Source organism: Pocillopora damicornis, chromosome 3 (genome assembly GCF_964200805.1).
Source record: "Pocillopora damicornis chromosome 3, jaPocDami1.2, whole genome shotgun sequence".
Taxonomy (NCBI): Eukaryota; Metazoa; Cnidaria; class Anthozoa; order Scleractinia; family Pocilloporidae; genus Pocillopora; species Pocillopora damicornis.
The window spans coordinates 3,673,552-3,694,777 of NC_142672.1; the positions used below are offsets into that span (position 1 = coordinate 3,673,552).

Sequence of the window (21,226 nt, forward strand, 5' to 3'; positions counted from 1 at the left end):
TTCCCTTTCCCTGCCCTTCACATCACATACGTCTTTCTATGGGTCTATGATCCCTGGTTTAAGTTATCAAGACTGCCCAACCCTCCTTCCCCCTGTTACCACCGCTATCAATACACAACCAAGGCCAACAGTGAAATATTTTCTTTATAACACCTCTCACTTCGTCTGTTCTCAATACAGTCTGTAATTATAATAGGAGAGTAAGATTGAAGATTAAAGAACTAAGAAATGAACTTCAAAAGAAGTATTTACGTTCATGTGTGATGGGAAATCACAATTTTTCCGAGAGAAATGAAAATTTTTCAGAAAACCTTCAACTTCTGCTTTCAGCTTAGCTTCACTGATCTTTTCACTCTTTACCTTAAAAAACCAGGCTGAGTAGTACGTAGTACGGTATTACGATCAATGTCAGTATCTGTGCAACTGCACATCTACCCCTCCCCTAAACCAACATTGAGCCTAACTTGTTATCTGTTGATTGTTGTTTGGTTACAGAGGGGCTGATGAATTTTTTTGTATTGTTTAGCTAATGCAATGGCAGCATAAGTTGTACAGTCATTTTTATCTTATTTTAGAAGTTTTTGTTCTTACATTTTTATTTAAACAGAATCCTTTTGCCAACAGCACTTATGCAATGAAGGGCTATCCTGTAAAATTATTCATTACTGTTAAACAAAATGTTGTTGTTCATCATGGCTTTAAAAATGAACGAATGTTTTATCACTTGTCACACGATGTAGGAGTCAGACCTAGTCAATTGTGCATTGATGGCAGTTGAAAAGTTACAATCAATACATGGTTGATAAGCCTGACTTTTACATCACAAGACCACTGATTAAACAATCATTTACATTCATTATTATAATCATAATTATTAACATGAAACAACTGATTTCTAGGCAAGACTTCCCTGACCTTCAACCATATAACTGTTTTTGACTCACAGTTACCATGGACAGGATAAACAGTGCTGTAATTAAAAAACCTATTGTAACTCCTTCCAAATGCAAAAACCTAAATTTTCCTTTGACTTAACCATACATAATGTATTTTTTATCAAATATACAAATTAATATGAAACAACCTAATATAAAGGGAATGGATGGACCAAACACATGCTCATTATGAAGCTTTTGTGATTACAAGCGCTAAAAGCATGATAATTACAGTAACTGCTAAAAGAATTATACACAACATCTTGCGTGAGGATTTCTGGTGCTTTTCACCCTGAAATAAAATAAAATGTGATATAATTTAGAAGATCTAAACTGCAAATGCTGTCAAATCAGGCTAAGCTGTAAAATACTATGAGTGATTGACCAAGAGGAGAGATTTGATGTTTTGCCTTATAGATCTGTGACATTTGAAATTCTCATTTAAGTATACCTGACGAGTGAATATCTTTTAAAATTGGTGCATAAAACAGGATCAGGACCACCCTTTCCTACCCTGTTCAAAGCAAATTCAAGACCACCAGCTTACTGGCTAAGAATGGACAAATCAACAAGCTAAGGAGTGTTCCCTTAAATAAAACCCTGAATAGACCTAACTTAATAAAAAAAAACTTATAGCAGCTGGACTGGTGCATCATAAACAGATCTCAAGACTGAGTCTTTTAAGAATTGCAAACTTTCCAAGCAAAGCTCCTAACACAACTTAAACCAAGATTATTGAAAAAGACAATTATATTTTTAGCTTGTCAGGAGCAGTGGGTAAAAAAGGGAATTTCAGCAGAAGATCCAAAACAGGTTCAAACTAGTGTAGATGATGGAGCACATGTCTGAAAACTGATTCAGGAGAAGTAATGAAATTAGCTCTATAAGAAGAACACAGAGCCCACTTGACCCCAAAACATCTTTATTCATTAATCCTCAGCCAGTATATTACACCAACCTTTCTAAGCTGCTCCAAGCCCTCTTCAACTTTCACAGCTGCTTGTTCTACATTGTAATCTATTCTATCCAAAATTGAACCCTGCAAAGATAATTTCCATCATTAGCCAGTTACCAATGGTTAACTTGAATAAATAGATGCAATTCCCCCTGGAATTTTGTCATAACCAGTACTGCTAACTAATCAGATAAAGAGATGTGGGCAGAAGGTGGTGGCACAAGAGGTGCTGCATAACCTTGCATATGTTTCTGCAAGATGCAAAATACCAGAACAAAGGAAGAGAAAAAAGTTTACAAATCGTTGCTCCATCTGGCCCTTCCACTCAGTCAGTACTTTAGGTATAAATAAAGTAATACAATATATAATACAAAATATAAAACAGCCTAAGCACAATTTGACAGCCAATTCTCATAAAATGCATTTGTGTTTTGACTAACTTGAGAAAGTTTATTCCTACAGAAGACAGTAAGCCTCGTTTGCCTTACCTGTTCTACAATCATGGTAGCAAGGTCTCTAAAAATTTCATTAAGCTCTGATATTGACTGAACTATAGACTGGATTTCTTTTTCTCTCTGCTCAATTAAAGCTGTGTTCTCCTCTGCCAACCTCATCTGGTCTGATGTAAAACCCTGCAAAAGAGGTGTTCATAATCTCATGGTTGGTTGGCTTATTTTTCTAAGACTTGCAAGTGAATCTTTTGTTGCTAAATTTCCTTAGTTAGATCAGAAGCTGCTTCAACTCACCCTGTCATAAAGTTCATCATCTTCAACTACATCTTCATTCATGAGTGCACTACTAGTGGCAGGTAATCCTGTATCAAAATATTGTCTTTCCCTTTCTTCCCGGTTCTTTAGTCCTGAGAGATAATTAGGACAAAAAGGTATTCCTAAATAGAATAATCTTTGACAGACCTGTTAGAGACCTTTCAGACTGTAAGTTGTACAAAGCATGTATCAACATTTTCTTCAATGATGAGGCAAATGCTGGATTTTGTACAGAATAGAATGGCACTCCATAGCAAGCAGCCACCATTAATAAGGCACCTTTTTTAAGGACACACCATGTGTTCATGCTATGTGTCTACATTTCTCAATAAGAAGTATTGCAGGAAGGTGCATTAGCTAAGAAAATTACCCAGCAGTTGAGAAATTAATTCATCAGGCTGACACAGGGGCACTTAACATACATACACTTAACATGTGGGTCAGAGATAACTGGTGGGGTAAGTTCATTCAAATAGAGTTTATTGGCTTACACTTATAAAGTATTTGCACTTGAATACCGAAGTGTGTCATTGAATAACTTAAACAGTAAAAATAAATACTTGTCTAACATTCTTCTCATGGTTTCATGGTCATAATTTGGCAAGCAATCCCCTATTCTCAGTCACCGACATGTTTTGTCTACTACCTTTTAGTGTTATCATTCTGCAATGGTTGGGGTAAGCCTTATGTTTTAATGTAAAGAAATTATCACAGGCCATGTAAAGGGGTGCAATTGAAGAAAACACTTTTTATCAGAAAAAAAGACAAATTTCACAATAACAATAACAAAAGCTTACTTTTCAAATATGATGACTGCCCTTTTCTAAAATTGGTAGAGAGGTCTTGTAGACTAACAGCTAATGAAGACATGACATTTTTTAGAAGACGATGTTCTTGTTTGGAGGAATTTCTACTTTGGCGTCCTATTCTCTGAATAGAGCCTTGACATTGATGGAACATCTATCACAAACAAACAAACAAACAAAAGAGTTAAACAGCTGTTCAGTTATTAGCTACAGCCGTGACAAAATTCCTTACTGTGTACCTGTGTAATTTGAGTATTTATAGAAGCTATAGTTTGTAAGTCTGTACCCAAGCCAAGTAGCCCATCCAGTTGCAGCTTATCCCAGTTTCCATAGCATGAGGCGACTAGGAGTACCACCACTCCCCCCTGGATGAGATGCCAGTCCATCACAAAGTTATCCCCCACCATTTCATCGGGCTTCCCTGACAATTTGCGGGTACCCATTTATACTCTTAGTGGAGAGAAGCACTGTAAGAGTAGAGAGTTTTGCCCAAAAACACAACACAATGACCCAGCCAGGTCTTGAATTTGGACCTCTCTACCTGGAGTCAGGTGCACCAACCATTAGGCCAACATGTCTCCCTCCCCTCCTTATAAAGTGTACCTGTGTTATTTCCTTTGTTGTTATTTCTATTGTTTGTTCTTCATCCACACTGTCATCAAGGGTTGGTCTGTTCAGATGGCGATCGTGAAGAGTAGCCAGTTCTTGCACTGATGGGAAAAATAAGAGATTGTACAGTCAGGATATTTCACAAGCAAATTGAAAGGCTCAGAGCAAGAACGATCCCTTGATTTTTCGGCCATTTTTGAAAGTGTTCAGAAGTAGTTGAATTTTGGCATGTGGACACTTTCAAAAATGGCCGAAAAATCAAGGGATCGTTCTTGCTCTGAGCCCTCCAATTGGAAATGGCAAAATTAACTTAAGACAGCCATGGAATAATATTCCTGAACTTGGCAGAATCCTTGCTTATATTGTTGCTAATAACAGTGCCGCAACAGTACTTTGCTCACATTACCAAATGTTGTTAGTCACTCAAATGACAAGTCTAAACAATTAGGATAATGATTCATTTTGTTTCTAAACTAATCAGAGCTAAGGCAGTATATAACATAAACAAGTGAGAATTTGTAACCTTGGACCTCTCAAGTCCAGAAATATCACAGTTATAATAACCTTAATTTAAAAGTTATAGTTTGATCAGAATTCAACTCACTTCTTTGTTTTATTTTAGTGATTTCATACTGAATCTAAAAAGCGAAAAAAATAAAATGCAAATTCAATCAGTGTTAAATTATACACATAGAGATCATTACTTAAAAGTATATTGTTAAAAACACCATAGGATATTTATTGGCGTCACCTAGATTGTTTTTGATAGCTTGAAAGGTTACATATACATTACACCACACAAATTAAGACATCATTAACATTCTGATTCACCGGCATTAAGATGCAAGTTCAGAAAGAAATACCTAATAATGTTCAAATTATTTACAAATCTCATGGTACACTTATTGTGCAAAAAAAAAAGTCTGAAAAGTAACATGAAACAAAATCTCCCCTTGTAGATTTTATGATAATTCTGAATCCAAAGTTACCAAAGGACATTTCAGAGATTACAACAGTTTACAACATTCAGTTACTTTTTCTATTCTGATGACATCAACAATCACAAAGCGAAAAGAAATCTTACCTCCTCAACAACATCAACCCTATAGCAGTGAACAAGGTAAAACACAGTTGAATTATCACATATATAAAAATTAACATTTAAAGAATAAAGCGCTAATCTTCAGGGACATGGGTTAACTCTTTGAACCCTAACATCAGTATCTATATTCTCTATACTCCTCTCTCCACATTTCCCTTAGTACAGACAAGGAGAATTTGTTTAACAGTCAAAGCTTTGTAGGTTGAACATCATTCCTTTCATTATCCTGATCTTAATGGAAGATTCAGCAGTAGAACTGTAAGGAGATATTAGATGCTGATCATTCTTGGGGTTAACCCTTAAAATCCCAAGATCTGATTTTTGTTTCTCCCTTCTAGTTGCTACACAATTTCTTGTTAATAAGTTATGAGAATTTGGTGTTAGATCAAGATAACAACTTCAACCTTATTAGTTTGAATATTCTCATCACCAGTTCACTGGATATTGTATGGATACTATAGGGAGAAGTTACATGTTAATCACTTCTGGGAGTTAAAGGGTTATTTTAAAAGGGTTGATACTCTTGAAAGACTCACAGTGTAGCTATAAAATTTGACATTATACTTCTTGGTGGGGAGAGATATTTTTAAAAAAAGTATGTAGATTGGATAAATCAGATTTTATGTAAGTTACAGTTCAGTGAACACTTTGCACAGTTGGACCATCATCTTATGTTTTTGATTTTTCTCAGTGGAGAAAAAACTTTTGACTTTTGTAAGATACACTTGGCTACAGTTACAGAATACTGAAACACTAAATCAACTAACAAGAAATTCTCACCCTCAACTGATACATTAGTATTTATGTCAAGTAAAAGTGATGTTACAATAACTTGAAATATATTTTCTCAGTTCCAGGTACATCACCATAACCCTCAAGGAAAACACACACAAACTGGTTTCAAATGTGTGGTTCAAAATTTACTCTAGGATATAAATTTTTCCCAAACAGTTTGATTTTAATTGTGTGCAATGATGAAAATGAGTACAAGAAAAGTCGTGTATATGAAATAAAACTGGTGAGAAAACAATTCACTTCCGAAAAAAAAAGCACCTCGAAGGGGTCCAGTTCATCAGGAAAGCTGGAGATGAAATTTAAAGTAATTTCTATGTGAAATTATGATATTTGACTGCCGTTGATCGTTAAGAATTCTTCATTAGATCGTCTTGTTATCATGTTTACAGTGTATTTCAATTTTCTGTGTAATAACAACACTCACTCAATTAGATGAAATACAATAAGACTCCAATTGGGACACAATGCTTTTTCCAGAGATTGGCGCTATGATATTAACTTCCTTTAGAAAATTTAAATGCAATACACGAATGTTGAATTGAGGTTAAAAACAAGAAAAATCGATCACGTTATCGTGTGTTTTAAACTCCAGTTTTCATTGTACAAATATGTGCAATATGTAAATAGCGAGAAACGAAACTATACACACCATTGAGGCGGTAAAGAACTAATTCCTCCGGCCTGTACGCCGAGTTCCAGATCACTGGTTCTTCTAACAAGGGCAACGGTATCATCGTCCTGTTTCAATCCGTACAAAAAAGAGGCGTCAGTATGTAGCTTGTTTAAGATTATGGCGTGTTCTTACAGTAAATAGCACGGTGTTTGTTCGTAAGGTTCGTGGAATGATGTATACTACCCCTGGACTATCACAACGTACACCAGAGTCACCCAACGAATATGCCTTGAAGCGGCTGATTTCGGTGCGAAGATTTACGTAAGTATCCGTCAGATTCCTTGTAGCCATCGCCACAACAATGTTCCATCGACTTTCTGATATAGGAGAGTCTCAGTTCAGCGCGGCCAAAGAGAGAGAGATTGTTTCGGTATGTGACAAGGTAAAGGATCAAAGATCCGCCATATTTAATCACACAGCTGCGAAATTTGGCCGCGAGAGGCTGGGTAGAGCGCTTCGTTAGTCTTTCCGACGGACCGACAGTTTCCGAAGACCCCTCTGAAAACTTCGTGATGAAGGCCGAAACACTCGTTTCAATCTGAAAGCTTATCGATAAACCTTGTAGAAACGTATACAGTACTAATTAATGAACCAAACTTACGAAATCAGTCCAATAATTTCCAGGTCGGACCCGATATTGGAGGTGGTCGTTCCTGAATCGTAGAAATAGATCGAAATGTGATCTCCAGACAAGCTTTGACATGGTTCCTACATCCGGTGATTGAATAACCAAGGCTGTTGTTTTTGGCTTACAACGGCGACCTCCATCATCGCAATCTTATCGGTAATGTGTTTTGCCTAAACAAGGTTCTCGTATGATCTAAACGTGTCCCATTTCGGAAGACATGATAAATTGTAGAAAATCAACAGTTCGAATCAACTCTTACGCGCTCTTTTGTCTTTTCACTAGGCACCTGTCAAAAAGTTAGTCACACTTTTACTACCCAACAGGTATTAAAAACTGCAACAAGAGTGAGCTGGTGGCCCATACAGTCGACGTTAAAAACAAAAAAAAGATTTGCGTGCTCGAGTTTTTATGTATAACGTTAAGTAATTGCGGTCTACCAAATGCACGCAGGAGGAATATCTTTTCGGGGCGGAGGGGATACCAAGTTGTTTTTCCTCTTCTTAATGGCAGCTCTTTGTCATCTTTCCAGCATTTTCCTTGGTTTATAACATGTTTCCTTGGTAATGTGTGCAGTTTATATCGCAATTGTCACGCCAAATGTATTTGTATAAGTAAAGTAATAGTGCTCCCGTACATGTGAGTTGCGAGGTAGTAGATTTCAGAAAAAAAAAAGAAAGGAAAAAATTCATACCAGATTTCGCGCGTTTTTATGCACAAATCAGTTGCGACTAATCTTTGGTAGGAATACCACAGAAAACCTAAACAAAAACCTCGACTGGCACCTTATCTCAACCACACAGACATAACAATAAATGGATAAAAATCTTAGAGGTTTCATTTATATGAATATGCCAACTGTATAGTCTGATGAATAGATTAAAAGTTCTTCAGATAAATGGCGGAAATACTTGTAAGGATAGATTTAAATTCTTCGTTTTGTTACTATTGATAGCAAATATTACAAACGGGCAAAAAAAATTCGAATACGATCTTTTTACCTCCCACTGTTCTTGACATCAGGTAATGAGGCATTTGATTGAATCAGACTTGCCATTTCCCACCGAGACATGAGATCACCTTGCTTGCAGCACAGCAGCACCATTCAAAGCGCAATGATAGCTAAAATTTTTGCTGTCTCCCGCAGAAAAATGTGTTTGGTGTGACCCTTAAATTCCTCTAGCTTGTCTCACATGTGAAAGATAATTCACATATTTTACTATTTCACTTCTTTTCAGTCCAAGGTTCACTGAAATAATTGCTGTTTGTACTTTGGAACGGATGGAAACCGGTTTACAGGTGCTCCAAGATTTCGGATCTTCCATTTTATCTTGGCTCTTTTGTAAATTATGTACGGGTTAAAAAATTGCCAAGTTTTCACTTTCAGACAAATGCTTTTGTGCAGCAATGCTAGCTTTACGCAATGTTTCTGCGCGGGTATCCTCATTCAATAATTACGTAGCACGTAGCCTAAGTGTAGTCCTACCCTTCCCCACCAAGGTGAAACGGGGGGAGGGTAGGGCTACACGTGGGCTATTCATTGCGTGACCATCGTGAATTTGGTTTACACGTGAAACTGAGAAATGTCTAAGTAGAACAGTTCACTGAGAGCACGATAGTTTTGGTTGGAGTTTGCCCTTCCAGTCTCTAATCAGCTGTGACTGATTTTTGAGTGTAATTAAAACAAAACATTTTAAAGCAACAACACCTTTTCTTGACCTCTTATCTCGAAAAAAACTTAAGAGGTTTTCGCGCCCAAACTAATCCCAGTCAAGCGAGGACAGGGGGTTTGTGTTCTCGACCTGGTCGTACAATTCAATTGTTCTTCTTCCATAATTATTGGAAGGATTACTTTTCAAGTTCACCGTCTATCTCTTGATTGGCTAACGCCTCGAAAGGTGAAACTATTAACATAAGTAGGCCATCAAGAATATTTTAATTTCCATTGGGGATTACAACTTAGCCTACACGTGCTTTACTTAAGCGCACCTTTTTTTTATTTTCTGCGATCTCAACCGAGATGGAGAACGGAAATACAGCTGAAGGCAAACCTGCTAACCACTGGGGTAGCGAGGAATATCTTTCTCGTGAAGCCAAGGATAACACCGTCGACAACCTACTTCAAGGTGAAGAAGGAGGACCAGCCGGACAGAAGAGTTATGTTGGGTTGCAGCGAAAGCTTGGCCTTACCAGTGGAATCAGCCTTATCGTAGGGACTATGATAGGGTCTGGAATATTTGCTTCGCCTCGCTATGTCATGGAAAACAGTGGCTCTGTTGGACTGACTTTGATTGTCTGGAGTCTATGCGGGGTCTTAGCGATGTTTGGAGCGCTGTGTTACTCCGAACTCGGCACAATGATTCCTTTATCCGGAGCGGAGTATGTATACTTACTGGAAGGGTTTGGTCCACTGGCAGCATTTCTCTATTCATGGACATCTGTCATTGTGCTAAAGCCTTCGCAAGTTGCTATCATCTGTTTGGCGTTTGGAGCTTACGTGATCGAGCCGATCTTCCCTGGATGTGGCGATAGAGAAGATCTGCAACCTGTCGTCAAGCTGTTGGCTGCGCTTGCTATCGGTGAGTGGTAAACTCTTCGCCCATTTATCTTTTTTTTTCGTCTATCTTTAAGGTCTTAGGACTTATCTTAATATGGTTTTCAGAGCGAACTAGTATTTAAATCCCAAACAAACAAACCGATCGCTTTGTAAACATGTAATGCTAAACAACAAGGATGCGTTCATGACCTGTTGTAGCTGGCCGGTGTTGGTTTCAACTAAATAAGACTCCCGTTGTGCTGAATTTACGCCAAATTTCTTCCACCACGGGATCGATCCACCTACATTTGTTTACCTTTTCGTCATATAAAGAATTTATCTAATCAAAATTTGCTACACACTGTCATGTAACCTCTATAAAATAACGAAAATTGTGTGAATCAACGCGAAATATACTTGAAAAATGCTGTCTTCGACGCAAGCATCTCGTGAGAAAACATCAGTCGAGTTATCAATCACGCAAGAAGTATTTTCGCCTGAATTTTTCCCAAATAGAAAAGTTGTTGAATTAAGGATGGCATTAAATTGAATTGTATCACTTTTGCAACGCGCTGGGTAGTTGGCCTCGCTTTGTTATTGTAAAATCTTCGTTACTGATCAAACCGCGATGATTTGCATAATTTCACAGACCTTCTGTATCTCTTGCGCAACATTTCAGGTTGTAAGGCATAGCAAAAGTTACTTAATTTTAAAGTTTATTTAGGCCTCAAAACTGTAAAATTCAATTTGGAATTCCTCCCCGACTACTACTAAAAATAACGTTGCAGGTGCAAGGGAAGTTGTTATGATCAACATGTGACAATCAGTCAACCTACGTTGTCATATCACTGGCTACAACATGGTGATTGAACATGTTACCTGTTCCTCTCCTTTGTTTTATTTATCTATTGATTGTTTATTAGAGCAAAATTCTTCCCAAACAGACTGATTTTCTAAGCAAACTTAGCATTTACCAGTATCAGTTGAAATAGCTCGCGTTCTTACGCTCTTTTCATGTGAATTCTCCAAAAGAAAAGCAGTAACTTCACATATTTGCACTGCGGTGGAAAGATGAAATTTAAGAGATCCTCGCAGCTAAGAAACACTACTGAAACGAGTAGTTGTTAATAGGACCTGAAAAAAATTTTCAGGCCCGTACGGGATTTGAACCCATGACCTCTGCGATACCGGTGCAGCGCTCTACCAATTGAGCTAACAAGCCAACTGGGAGCTAGGCAATGAATTGGGTCCAAATAAACATCCAAGTGAATGAAGATTTTAGATATATGAAAATTCACATATTTGCACTGCGGTGGAAAGATGAAATTTAAGAGATCCTCGCAGCTAAGAAACACTACTGAAACGAGTAGTTGTTAATAGGACCTGAAAAAAAAAATCGCAGAGGTCATGGGTTCAAATCCCGTACGGGCCTGAAAATTTTTTTTCAGGTCCTATTAACAACTACTCGTTTCAGTAGTGATTCTTAGCTGCGAGGATCTCTTAAGTTTCAGCAATAACTTATTAACCGTTTGGGTGAACATAAACTATCTAGAAGCCTATTTCTTGATCGCCTGATAGTCTGATGAAAAGCAAACATCACAACGGCGACCATTTAAGCGCCATAAAGATCAAATTTTAGACAGTAATTATTAAGCTGGGAGGAGCGCTTAGAAATTTGATCAGGCCATGTAAATGAAGTGTGCTTGCTGGAAAGGGTGACCGTTTTAGATTGTTCTGCAAAACGCGCTGTCTTCGTGTTGGGTACCAAAGATTTCTAGCGGAAATGAAAGAACAAGGGAGAACAAATTGTCTCGAGCAGAGCGCTCCGATTAGCGCTTACAGCACTGCTGATTTGCTGCAAAACCGGGTGGAAATCGGCGGGGCAGATGTGGAGAAGAGAGCTGTTTGCCTTCAGAAACAGATTGGTTTAATGGGAAGCGTGTCCTTAATCGTTGGCACTATGATTGGTAGTGGGATCTTTGCTTCGGCCAGTGGCGTATTTACCAATGCAGGTTCGCCTGGCTTAACTCTGATTGTCTGGGCAGGATGTGGCGTCATCGCCATGTTGGGTGCTCTGTGTTATGTGGAGTTAGGTACAGCGATTCTGAAATCCGGCGCGGAGTTCACCTACATCTTGGAAGCATTCGGTGGTCTGGCTGCGTTTCTGTTCAGTTGGACATCGGTTACACTTCTCAGGCCTTCACAAATGGCCATTATTGCTCTTGCTTTTGGACAGTATGTTGTAGAGCCATTTTTTCCGGCATGTCAAGGTTCGGATCGGCAAGATTTGAATATACTGGTGAAGTTGTTGGCGGCTTTTTGTCTTGGTAAGGGATTCCGACTATTCCTTTTCACAAATGAGACACAAAATTTGTTTTTCCAACGTGAGAGGCGGCGATTAGTCAATTATGTTTCTGAAATTTAATCTTCACGGGGGAGGGAGGTCTTATCTACACCAGCACAAAAGTTGTTTATTTTGACAAATTGTTCTGTCAATCACCAACACTTAACAGGTGCGCATGGTTTGTCGCGACTTGACGTATTTTGGCCGAAGCGGACAAATGTTTTTAATAACGCAATGCTCACAAAATTTGTTTTGGGTAAAACTGGACAAAATTGACTAAATAAACAAACTAAGCCGTGCTAAACTTTTCGATCATTTGTCGTGAAAGTAACCACCATTAACTAGGGAGGAACTAAATGTTTTTTTGTTGTTGCGAAACTTGTGGGTTTTATAAGCTTTTATCCCTTTACACCCTAACATCAGTATGCACATTCTCCAACTGATATCTATACATTTCCTAGGTTGCTGGCAAGGAGAATTTGATTAACAATCAAGAGCTTCTTCAGTTGGTGATCATTTCCTATATTCTCATGATCACAAATGAATGATTCAGCAGTATTATGGTCAGGAGAAACTAGATGCTAGTCACTCTTAGGGTTTAGAGGGTTAAGCGACTTGAGATGAATGTTTGAACTATTGGCAAACAATTTCGCAAGCTAGTAATATGATTCTTAACTCAACTTCTTGATTACTCAGCTAACCAAGGCTAGAGTTGTCTTTGATAAGTTTAGCACTGCTCATTGTTCTCCGTTTGCGCGGTGAAAATTGTTCACAGCTGTCTTTCCCATACTTCTTTCTCGTTCCTTGTTGAACGCTTCCTCTCTGGAGAAACATCATCTCTTGAATGGCGTATTTGTTTGACAGTGGCGTAAACAGTTGTATTGCTGGGTTTTTTTTTTTTCATGTGTCCTTTCGAGCAAGATTGCTAGAAGATACACTCAAATATATTGCTTAAAAGGTTCTTTTCTTCTTAAACTCCACGAGTACCCAGCAACAAATTGAAAGAATTTGGTTGCATCGGAAAATTTTTGTGTTTGTAAATGGAAGTATCACGATTTTCTCTCGTTGTGTCCTAATTTGTTGCCAATCTTACTGAACATGAAAGCCTCGAACTGAAAACCAATACACAAAACCTTTCGAGGATTATTCCAACTTCAGTTGCGCCTCTTGCCCGCACCAAAACCCGTTTTTTAGCCAATTACTACCCGCAAGCGCCTACGTGTATAAACACAAGAATCGGAATCATTCTTCTTCCTTAAGTTTTCGAATGTTTGCAATGGCTTTTGTGGCACAAATTATTGTATTTTGTCGCTGCCAAAGAGGAAATCCTTTTGAGTTTGCATGTTTAAAAAATCCATTCACGTAAAAAGAGGTTGGAGTCGAAACTCCGTAGAAAATATGTATTTAACTTGTCACAAGAACCACAGCATCTGACCACAATAAAAACTCCGAAACTTCTTAAAATTCTAAACACAGGGGTAACAAATTTGCTCGAACCAAAGCTCAAAATAACTAAAAACAATTCAGTAAAAACTTGCAACAAAAGTACGCAAAAATATCCACGTAAGTTGATGGTTGGAGTTCTTTGACTTGATTGGCAAAATTGTGAAATCTCGCTTCCCGTGCGTGAATACAAAAATAATACATCTGAAGAGCGCTGAAGCATTTTGGGTAAGAGAAAATAGCTACAACTCAGACTGTTGGAGAAACAAGCAAATTATTCCTTGATAATAATTCAATGTTTATCTTGTCTAAATTACTCTCGTTTCGTTTCAGGAATCATCATGTTCGTGAATATTGCAAGTGTAAAATGGGCCTCGCGTATGCAAGTTATCTTCACAGTTTGTAAAATGGTGGCTATTGTTATGCTTATTATTACTGGCCTCGTTCGCCTTGGTCAAGGTAAGTTGGCTCATTGGTAACTTGGTCATCCACCTTTTTATGCGCGGTTGGTGTTGCTTTCTTTGATTTCTCATTGGCTGCGTATAATTCTTTCCTTTGTGATGATTGGTTGTTGTTATTTCTTAGTCTCAGAATGCCCTCACAAAAGACACTCTACTTGATCCTTTTTAAAGGATAATGCCCCTAAGAGTGACTAGCATCTAATTTCTCCTTACAATATCACCCCTTAATCACATAATGTGGTCATGAGAATTAAAACAAATGATACAAATTCTTCTTGTCAGCACCATGGGAGATGTGTATAGAAAGGTTTGGAGAATTTGCATGCTAATGTTATGGTTTAAAGTATTAGTCACCACTCTTCGAGTAGCCTTCATATGGATTATCGGCTGTAGAAGCCGTTACTTCATTAAGAGGCTTCCGACCAATCAAAACGCTGGTATCTCCTCAATTTGCAGCAGGTTGCCAGCATGTCAGTTGAGAGTATTTACGTCACCTTTGTTCAACGTAACATTTTTTTGCAGGTTTTACTGATAGTTTTGATAACTCCTTTCATAAAACAACGAGTAACATCGGTTTGGTAGGATTCGCATTTTACAACGGACTTTGGGCTTATGACGGCTGGTGAGTTGCTTACTTTTATCTGTCTCTACCTGAGCTTTCCACAGAAATTATACTTTTGAATACAGCACACGATGGCTTTATTGGGACAATTTAGCTTTGTTCCTCAAAAAGTTCATTCGTTTGTTTGACAAGACAAAATATATTTTTTATTTCGTTTCCGAAGTGATTGTTGGTCCCCAACAAAAGCTATTGTGATCAACATTGGAATTATAGTTTTAGAGGTTATCTTTGAGCTGGATTGATGCCTTCACTTGGTTTGCTTCTCCTTTTGGATTAAATAGCACTGCCCTTCTCAGATGATAAACACACCCCTCCTCGACTCATCGCTGCTCATGGTTTGAGAGAAGTACTGCGAGAGCTTTTAAAAAGTTTTCATTTAAGGGATAACTTGAACTGGAAAACACAGCGGTCGAACGTTAAGCATGCGCAAGTGGTTCAATTTACCCAGCCGCGGGTCAATTTCCCGCGCAAAATTTTAAAGAAAACATAACCGTAAATTGAGTATCTTCTAAGAAAGCTGTTTTGCACTTTATAGGAACAATTTGAATTACGTTACAGAAGAATTGAAGAATCCGTATCGGTAAGTAATTTTTTGTACCTTGTCACTAGCTGTGGAACTTCTGCGCCATCGCGCTGGAATAACACAAATCATTCACTAATGGTATTTCCGTCAGGGTGCCTTTGGAGAGAGGCCTACATTTTGCAACTTAAAAAGCGCAATTTTTGTGAAGGAATACGCCAAATTTACAGGATGATAAAACATCGCGACTTCAACAATCGGGCCGATCAAGGAAGCAATATTTTTATCCCAGCTCTTTTTTTAATACAAGCTTACAGAGCAGTTTTCAGTTGAGTCAAACCAAAACCGAAGTTAATACATCGGCCAATGAGAAGAAAAGAAAATACCTTTAAGAGCCAATGGGAACTCAAAATAAAAAAAAAACCAAACTGCCTAAAACGCGGGAAAACGCGAGCAACCAAGTCGTGATTAGAGGTTAGTTTTGTATCTGATTGGTGGAGAGATTGGAGCGAGTTTTCTGAACCAATCACAAGGCAAAGTAAAGCAAAACCAAAACAATCCCAGATTGCTTTTAACACTCAATTGAAAATTGCACCATACTCTTAAGGTATTAATTATTAAAAAAAAGAACTCTTTGTTGCCTCAAGGGACTTGCCGCTGTCCATATTGATTGGTATTCCACTTGTGACAGTTTGTTATGTGCTAGTAAATATCGCCTATCTGACCGTCCTGACACCTATGGAAATCATGAATTCCAGCGCAGTTGCGGTGGTAAGTAAAGGGGTTTATTTTTGGAAGGTTTTTCATCGTTGTTAATACATTTATTGTCGAGGCATTCAGTCATTGCGGAAAGTAATTGTTATTCCGCCAAAACGGGAAGCCGCTGGCCGCCTGCGCAGCAGGTTCCCGCCAAAACTCTTGAGTGTTGCAGGTACTTAAAAAGAGATACCTTACATTTTTCTTCTTTAAACCTCAGATGACTTCTGTTTGATTGTCTAAGGAAAATACGAGATAAATCTTGGGGTAGCTCACAAGAGCCCTTGATTACTTGTTTAGTCGTTTATTTTTCTGCTTTATTCCAGACTTTAGCAGATCGTTTATACGGAGTGATGGCTTGGGTCATTCCCATATTTGTTGCCGCGTCCACTTTTGGTGCCGCTAACGGATCTGCCTTTAGCAGTGGAAGGTGATTTTGAGCTAAGCTGCTTTGTTTCGAATATCAATTCCTCTTCAAGAACATTTATTAAATAGATGGTTATCAGTTCTCCTTGTTAAGAAGCTTAGATGTATATCAACCCCAGTTATGCCGATGTGTGTAACTTACAGAAGGCTCGTGATTTACAAACTTTTCTCGCGTTCTCCCAACATCCCAAGAGGATTATTACGCCGGTAATAAATAACGCGGTCTATTGAATAACCAGAATTGAGCAATATTTTTAGAGTTCGTACATTGTAATATTAACTTGAGCTGGTGCAAAGCACGGACAAATACGCGTCAATTTTTTTAAAATACGGTGAATTGATTTCTTTCTACAGACTTGTGTTTGCCGCTGCTCGCGAGGGTCACCTTCCGAAATTCCTTGCTATGATTCATACCAAGAGACACACACCCCTTCCTGCCATGCTGTTCACCGTAAGTTCAGAGCCTTCCAGAAAATAATAATTTTTCTTGCTTACAACGGGAAAGCCTACCAGACGAGTTTCACTTCAACTCTTCTCTCGGCATTCATCACCGAAATTTTTAGCGTAACCTGAGTACGAACCAATAAAACCCGACAAATACTTATCTTTACAAAAAAATGCAAAAACGGAAATTAGCTCATTTCTTGATTAACTTACCTATCTAGATGTATGTAACAAATTGATCACATGTTGCCGCGTGTCGGTTCATTAGTGGATCACAGATGACTTCAAAATTCGAACAAGTGGTATGCAAGAGCCAGACCAGCGTGTCACTGATGTTCTTACCGCATTTTTTAAATCTTATCTGGTCTAATACTGTACAGACGCATGGCAAAATGCAATCGGCTTGTTTTATATAATAACAAAGCAAAATGTTTATAATGGTGACGTCATCTATGCGTCTGACCTCTAATCGATCATTGGCTAGAACTGATCAATACCCGTGTATAATATTGATTTTGGATATATGAAATTCATATATTTGGACTGCGGTGAAGAAACGAATTTGAAGAGATCCTCGCAACTAAGAACAATACTGAACTAGTAGTTGAAAGTACGACCTGAAAAAAAAAAAAAAAAAAAACAAATTCAGGCCCGTACGGATCTGATCTGCACCGGTATCGCAAAGGTCACGAACCCGTGTATAGTTCAAACTATCGAATAATTAGATTTTTCAAGTCATCTCTGTTTTGATACTCAGTGAGGTGCAGGTGCCATCTTAAGCTTAAGATTGCATTAACAAGTAGTTCTTTATTTGGTCATTACAGAGTACCATTGCCTGGATTATGTTGTTACCAGACTCCAGTAGCTTTGAGACACTTATTAACTATTTTAGTTTTGCTGCCTGGGTTTTTTACGGTTTTACTGTGTCAGCTTTGCTTTGGCTCCGGTACAAAAAGCCTGACATGAAACGACCTTATAGGGTAAGTCACGTGTATAAGATTAGTCAAATATAGGACCGAGGTTGAACAAGTAGGGGTCAGATTAAAGGGGTCAAGTAAAAGCGTTAGTTAAAAAATTTTTTTATCGGAGGACCTCAAACGTACATAGATCACGTTAGCACAGCGGTCAAACGTAGGGCATGCGTCAGGAGATCAATTTTGGCCGCTTGCGCGCCATTTTCCCGCGTAAAATTTCAAAAGAAGCATAAGAAACAACCGCTGTCTCGCAAACTAATCGAAAGAAACTTGAAACGTTCAAAGAGATTTGTAAATGGAAACACATGTGCAGACAAAATTATAAGTAGAAGAAGGATAAAGACCGCCTGCGACCTAACATGGAAGTAGTGAGCGCTGTAGAAGTGTACATTTTATTCTCGTAAGGTATTAGCGCTTTATCGTTTTGATAACTTCCATTTTTTTATGTTAGGTTCCTATAGTGATTCCGATTCTGGTTTTGCTGGCCTCCATCTACCTGATCGTGGCGCCATTCTACGAAGCTCCTTTGGAGTCTTTCTTTTGTCTCCTCTTCATCTTAACTGGAATTCCATTTTACCTTGTATTTGTCTATTTCAAGGTTGTACCTCAAAGTTTCTTCAAATGCGTGGGTAAGTTTACTCAACTAAATGCCAGTTTTAAATCTTTTGATTTCAATAACGCGTGACACCCAACCGTTGAGTTGTTTATTTGCGGTATTTGGACACACAATCTGTTCATTCCAGGCAGAAAATAGCAAATGCAGTGCTTGAATATTTATCTGAGTAGCAAGCAAAAAACTAATTTGAAACAAAGAACCCAAAACAACAAAATGAAAGAAAAAATGTAACTATTTGCTCTCCTTTCAGCGCGGTTGACGTACAAGCTACAGATGATTTGTGATGTTGCTTTTCCTGAATCGGAGGCTGACATGGTGGGAACATAAACTTCCCCTTAGTGAATGCAAGAATGTTATTGTAAAATCCAACCATCTATTTTCTCGATTAACAAACAGTAAATGTAGATCTCTTTCGAATGGTTACCATTCTTTATCTTCATGCAAATAAGTCTTCTAATTATTATACTTCACAGTACCGTATTTCCTCGATTAAGCGCCCAGGCGCTTATTTGAAATTTCGGCTCACTGGAAGGACGGTGCTTATTATTTGCCTGTTTCGATTCTGTTGCAGTTATTTGAATTTATTTAGTTGAAGCTTGAAAAGGTATATATAAAGTGGAAATGGGAACAGGTTTTCAGTGGCTTATTTACCATTATGGCACAGAGGGTGGGTGCTTCGGGAGAGGGCTCCCTTTAGAGCATGGACGATTATTCGAGGAAATGCGAAATATTTCCTTTTGCAACAAGCGTGAAGATAGAGGTTGGTGTAATATGAGCATGCCAAAATACATCTATGTTTTTACAAAACCGTTTATTCCAAACAAAAATAAAATTATTTCAATGTGCTAATTTATTTCCTCTTCGAAATGAATATGGATATTTTTCTTAATTATGATTTTAGGACAAGATATATCTCAGTGAGATGCATTTACTTACAATATAAGCATATATATGATTATAAATATATGAGTATAAATATCAGTTCAGTTGAAACGGTGAGTTCAGAAACAGTGGTTCTTAGAAACTTAGGGATTGCGTTTCTTGTTTTTCTATTCACACTGTTCTTTGTAACCTCGCTCAGGATGGATTTAGATTGTAAGACGCGCTTTACAAATGGTTCTCCACTTATCGGTCACTTTGGTTTTGAATTTGTAAATGATCTACCCACGAGAGTGATTCACGCAAATTTCATTAATTTTGCTCTTGAATTATTTTTAAGGGGTTATGATCTTTAATAAGTTTAATATATTGACTTATTACATCCATTTAAACTCACTCATGATCCTTGCAAACTGATTGGCCCTCAGGAATGCGAATTAGTCACAAATCACGCTGTTTTTTCCCCTAAATCACATCAACACTAGAAACTAACAACCAATCAGATTTATAGCCTTAGAGGTATTGAGATTATCTATGTTTGCTGGATGCCCAGGAACAGTAAGTGATCCAATTATATGATTTTTTTTTATCAGTCAAGGTAAACCGTGTTCTATAGTCACAGGCAGAGCTCTATCAGAGCTCTTCCAATCAGAACCAATCAAGGCTTTGTTGCACATACTTTCCTGCCCTAGGGTGCTGGTCACCTGATTTCCTTGAATTTTGATTGGCTCATTGCATTGGGTACACTTGTTTTGGCTAAAACTTTTGTTTGCAATTCAACAGTTATCTTAACGGGTATTCTTCTATAAATGCGAAATTAAGTTGCACTTGAGTGCTTGAAAACTGTTCCTGTGTTGCAAACTCTAGTTAATCCTTTTTCAGATCTCATGCATGCATTCCAACTTTGCTTAATAACATCTTCAAACAGACTATATGGGCAGAAATGTAATTGTTAGTGTATTTAGTATTTTACATTCAATAAATAATTTTAAGTGACAAGCGTTTAGCCTTTATGTTGTTTTGTTTCTTTTGAGTGTCTGTTTTAGGCCCACACGTGCATTAGCATATTTTTGGTACCTCTTTAGTCTACGAAACCGAGTAGCAAATGACTTTGCTCCAGGAAACTCATGCCATATTCTTGACCAGACAGAGGCAAAGTTAAAACCATTCTATTTACATGCGTGAAAGTGGTCTTGGTCACTCTTTGTTCTGATTGGCTGTTGCGTATTCTTTTCAAGGGAGAGGGGGTGAGAGGTTTTAGAGGGGAACTTACCATGAGCATGAATAGTCTGTGAGAATTAATTCTGGCATGCGTGCCCAAGGACAAAAAAATATCGTGAGGTAAAATGCTATCTTGGTGTAATTAATAAAATTTCAGGAGAGAAGGCATTGGTAAGGTTGGTAATTTAGTGTTGACAACTGGGTTGAAAACGTAAATTAGCCACCGTAAAGGGTAAAAAAGCTGACGTTTCGAGCGTTAGCCCTTCGTCAGAGCGATTAGAGGAATTGTGGGAGCACAAGTGACAAGCGTTGCCCTTTTTGTGATTGTGCAGCTGTGTGTGATTGTGCAGCTGTGTCAGTACTTAGCAGAGAGGGTTATTCATCAAAGTGCCTCAAAAGTACTTTAAAGCAGTGAGTAATATTAGCTCAGAATGCAAGGAGGTTTCTCTCCAATGCAGGTTCTCACCTACCACCTTTGAAAACGCTCTTCTGTGAGGAAACGAGTTGAAAGATTTGGGGTGAACTTGTTTCACCTTAAGGAGCAAACTCGTAAAGCAGTGGGGTTAAATCTGCAGATTATGCCTTTTGTCGTAATGAGAACTCATGGGTTTTCAAAACTTCAAATTTCACTTGCAAAACTGAATCAGTTAAACATCACTTGCATTATCAAATTTAAGAGTTTCTTAGCGCTAATTTAAATCATTTAACAATTTTTGA

At 38.0% G+C, this 21,226-nt stretch overlaps 3 protein-coding genes across 5 annotated transcripts; 2 read left to right on the forward strand and 1 right to left on the reverse strand.

Moving 5' to 3' along the window:
• Nucleotides 1-126: 126 nt before the first annotated feature.
• LOC113683670 (syntaxin-16) lies at nucleotides 127-7,377 on the reverse strand. Of its 3 annotated transcripts, none has more exons than XM_027200942.2 (10): nucleotides 7,244-7,377; nucleotides 6,619-6,707; nucleotides 5,157-5,175; nucleotides 4,677-4,710; nucleotides 4,067-4,173; nucleotides 3,455-3,617; nucleotides 2,637-2,749; nucleotides 2,379-2,522; nucleotides 1,894-1,974; nucleotides 127-1,227 (listed from the first exon to the last, which is right to left on the reverse strand). In XM_027200942.2, the coding sequence occupies exons 1-10, from the start codon at nucleotides 7,343-7,345 to the stop codon at nucleotides 1,123-1,125; spliced, it is 957 nt and encodes a 318-aa protein (XP_027056743.2). In that variant the 5' UTR covers nucleotides 7,346-7,377; the 3' UTR covers nucleotides 127-1,122. The 3 variants fall into 3 exon arrangements, with proteins under 3 accessions (XP_027056743.2, XP_027056744.2, XP_027056742.2); XM_027200943.2 differs by lacking the exon at nucleotides 7,244-7,377 and adding an exon at nucleotides 6,847-7,073; XM_027200941.2 differs by lacking the exon at nucleotides 7,244-7,377 and adding an exon at nucleotides 6,826-7,073.
• Nucleotides 7,317-20,289, forward strand: LOC113683669 (b(0,+)-type amino acid transporter 1). Its single transcript, XM_027200940.2, has 11 exons — nucleotides 7,317-7,426; nucleotides 8,506-9,846; nucleotides 13,924-14,049; nucleotides 14,574-14,673; nucleotides 15,209-15,253; nucleotides 15,841-15,964; nucleotides 16,276-16,379; nucleotides 16,730-16,826; nucleotides 17,644-17,799; nucleotides 18,245-18,422; nucleotides 18,660-20,289. The coding sequence occupies exons 2-11, from the start codon at nucleotides 9,288-9,290 to the stop codon at nucleotides 18,734-18,736; spliced, it is 1,566 nt and encodes a 521-aa protein (XP_027056741.2). The 5' UTR covers nucleotides 7,317-7,426; nucleotides 8,506-9,287; the 3' UTR covers nucleotides 18,737-20,289.
• On the forward strand, nucleotides 11,453-12,356 carry LOC149047866 (putative L-type amino acid transporter 1-like protein MLAS). The gene has a single exon (XM_089200992.1). The coding sequence runs from the start codon at nucleotides 11,587-11,589 to the stop codon at nucleotides 12,226-12,228; it is 642 nt and encodes a 213-aa protein (XP_089057118.1). The 5' UTR covers nucleotides 11,453-11,586; the 3' UTR covers nucleotides 12,229-12,356.
• Nucleotides 20,290-21,226: the final 937 nt, after the last annotated feature.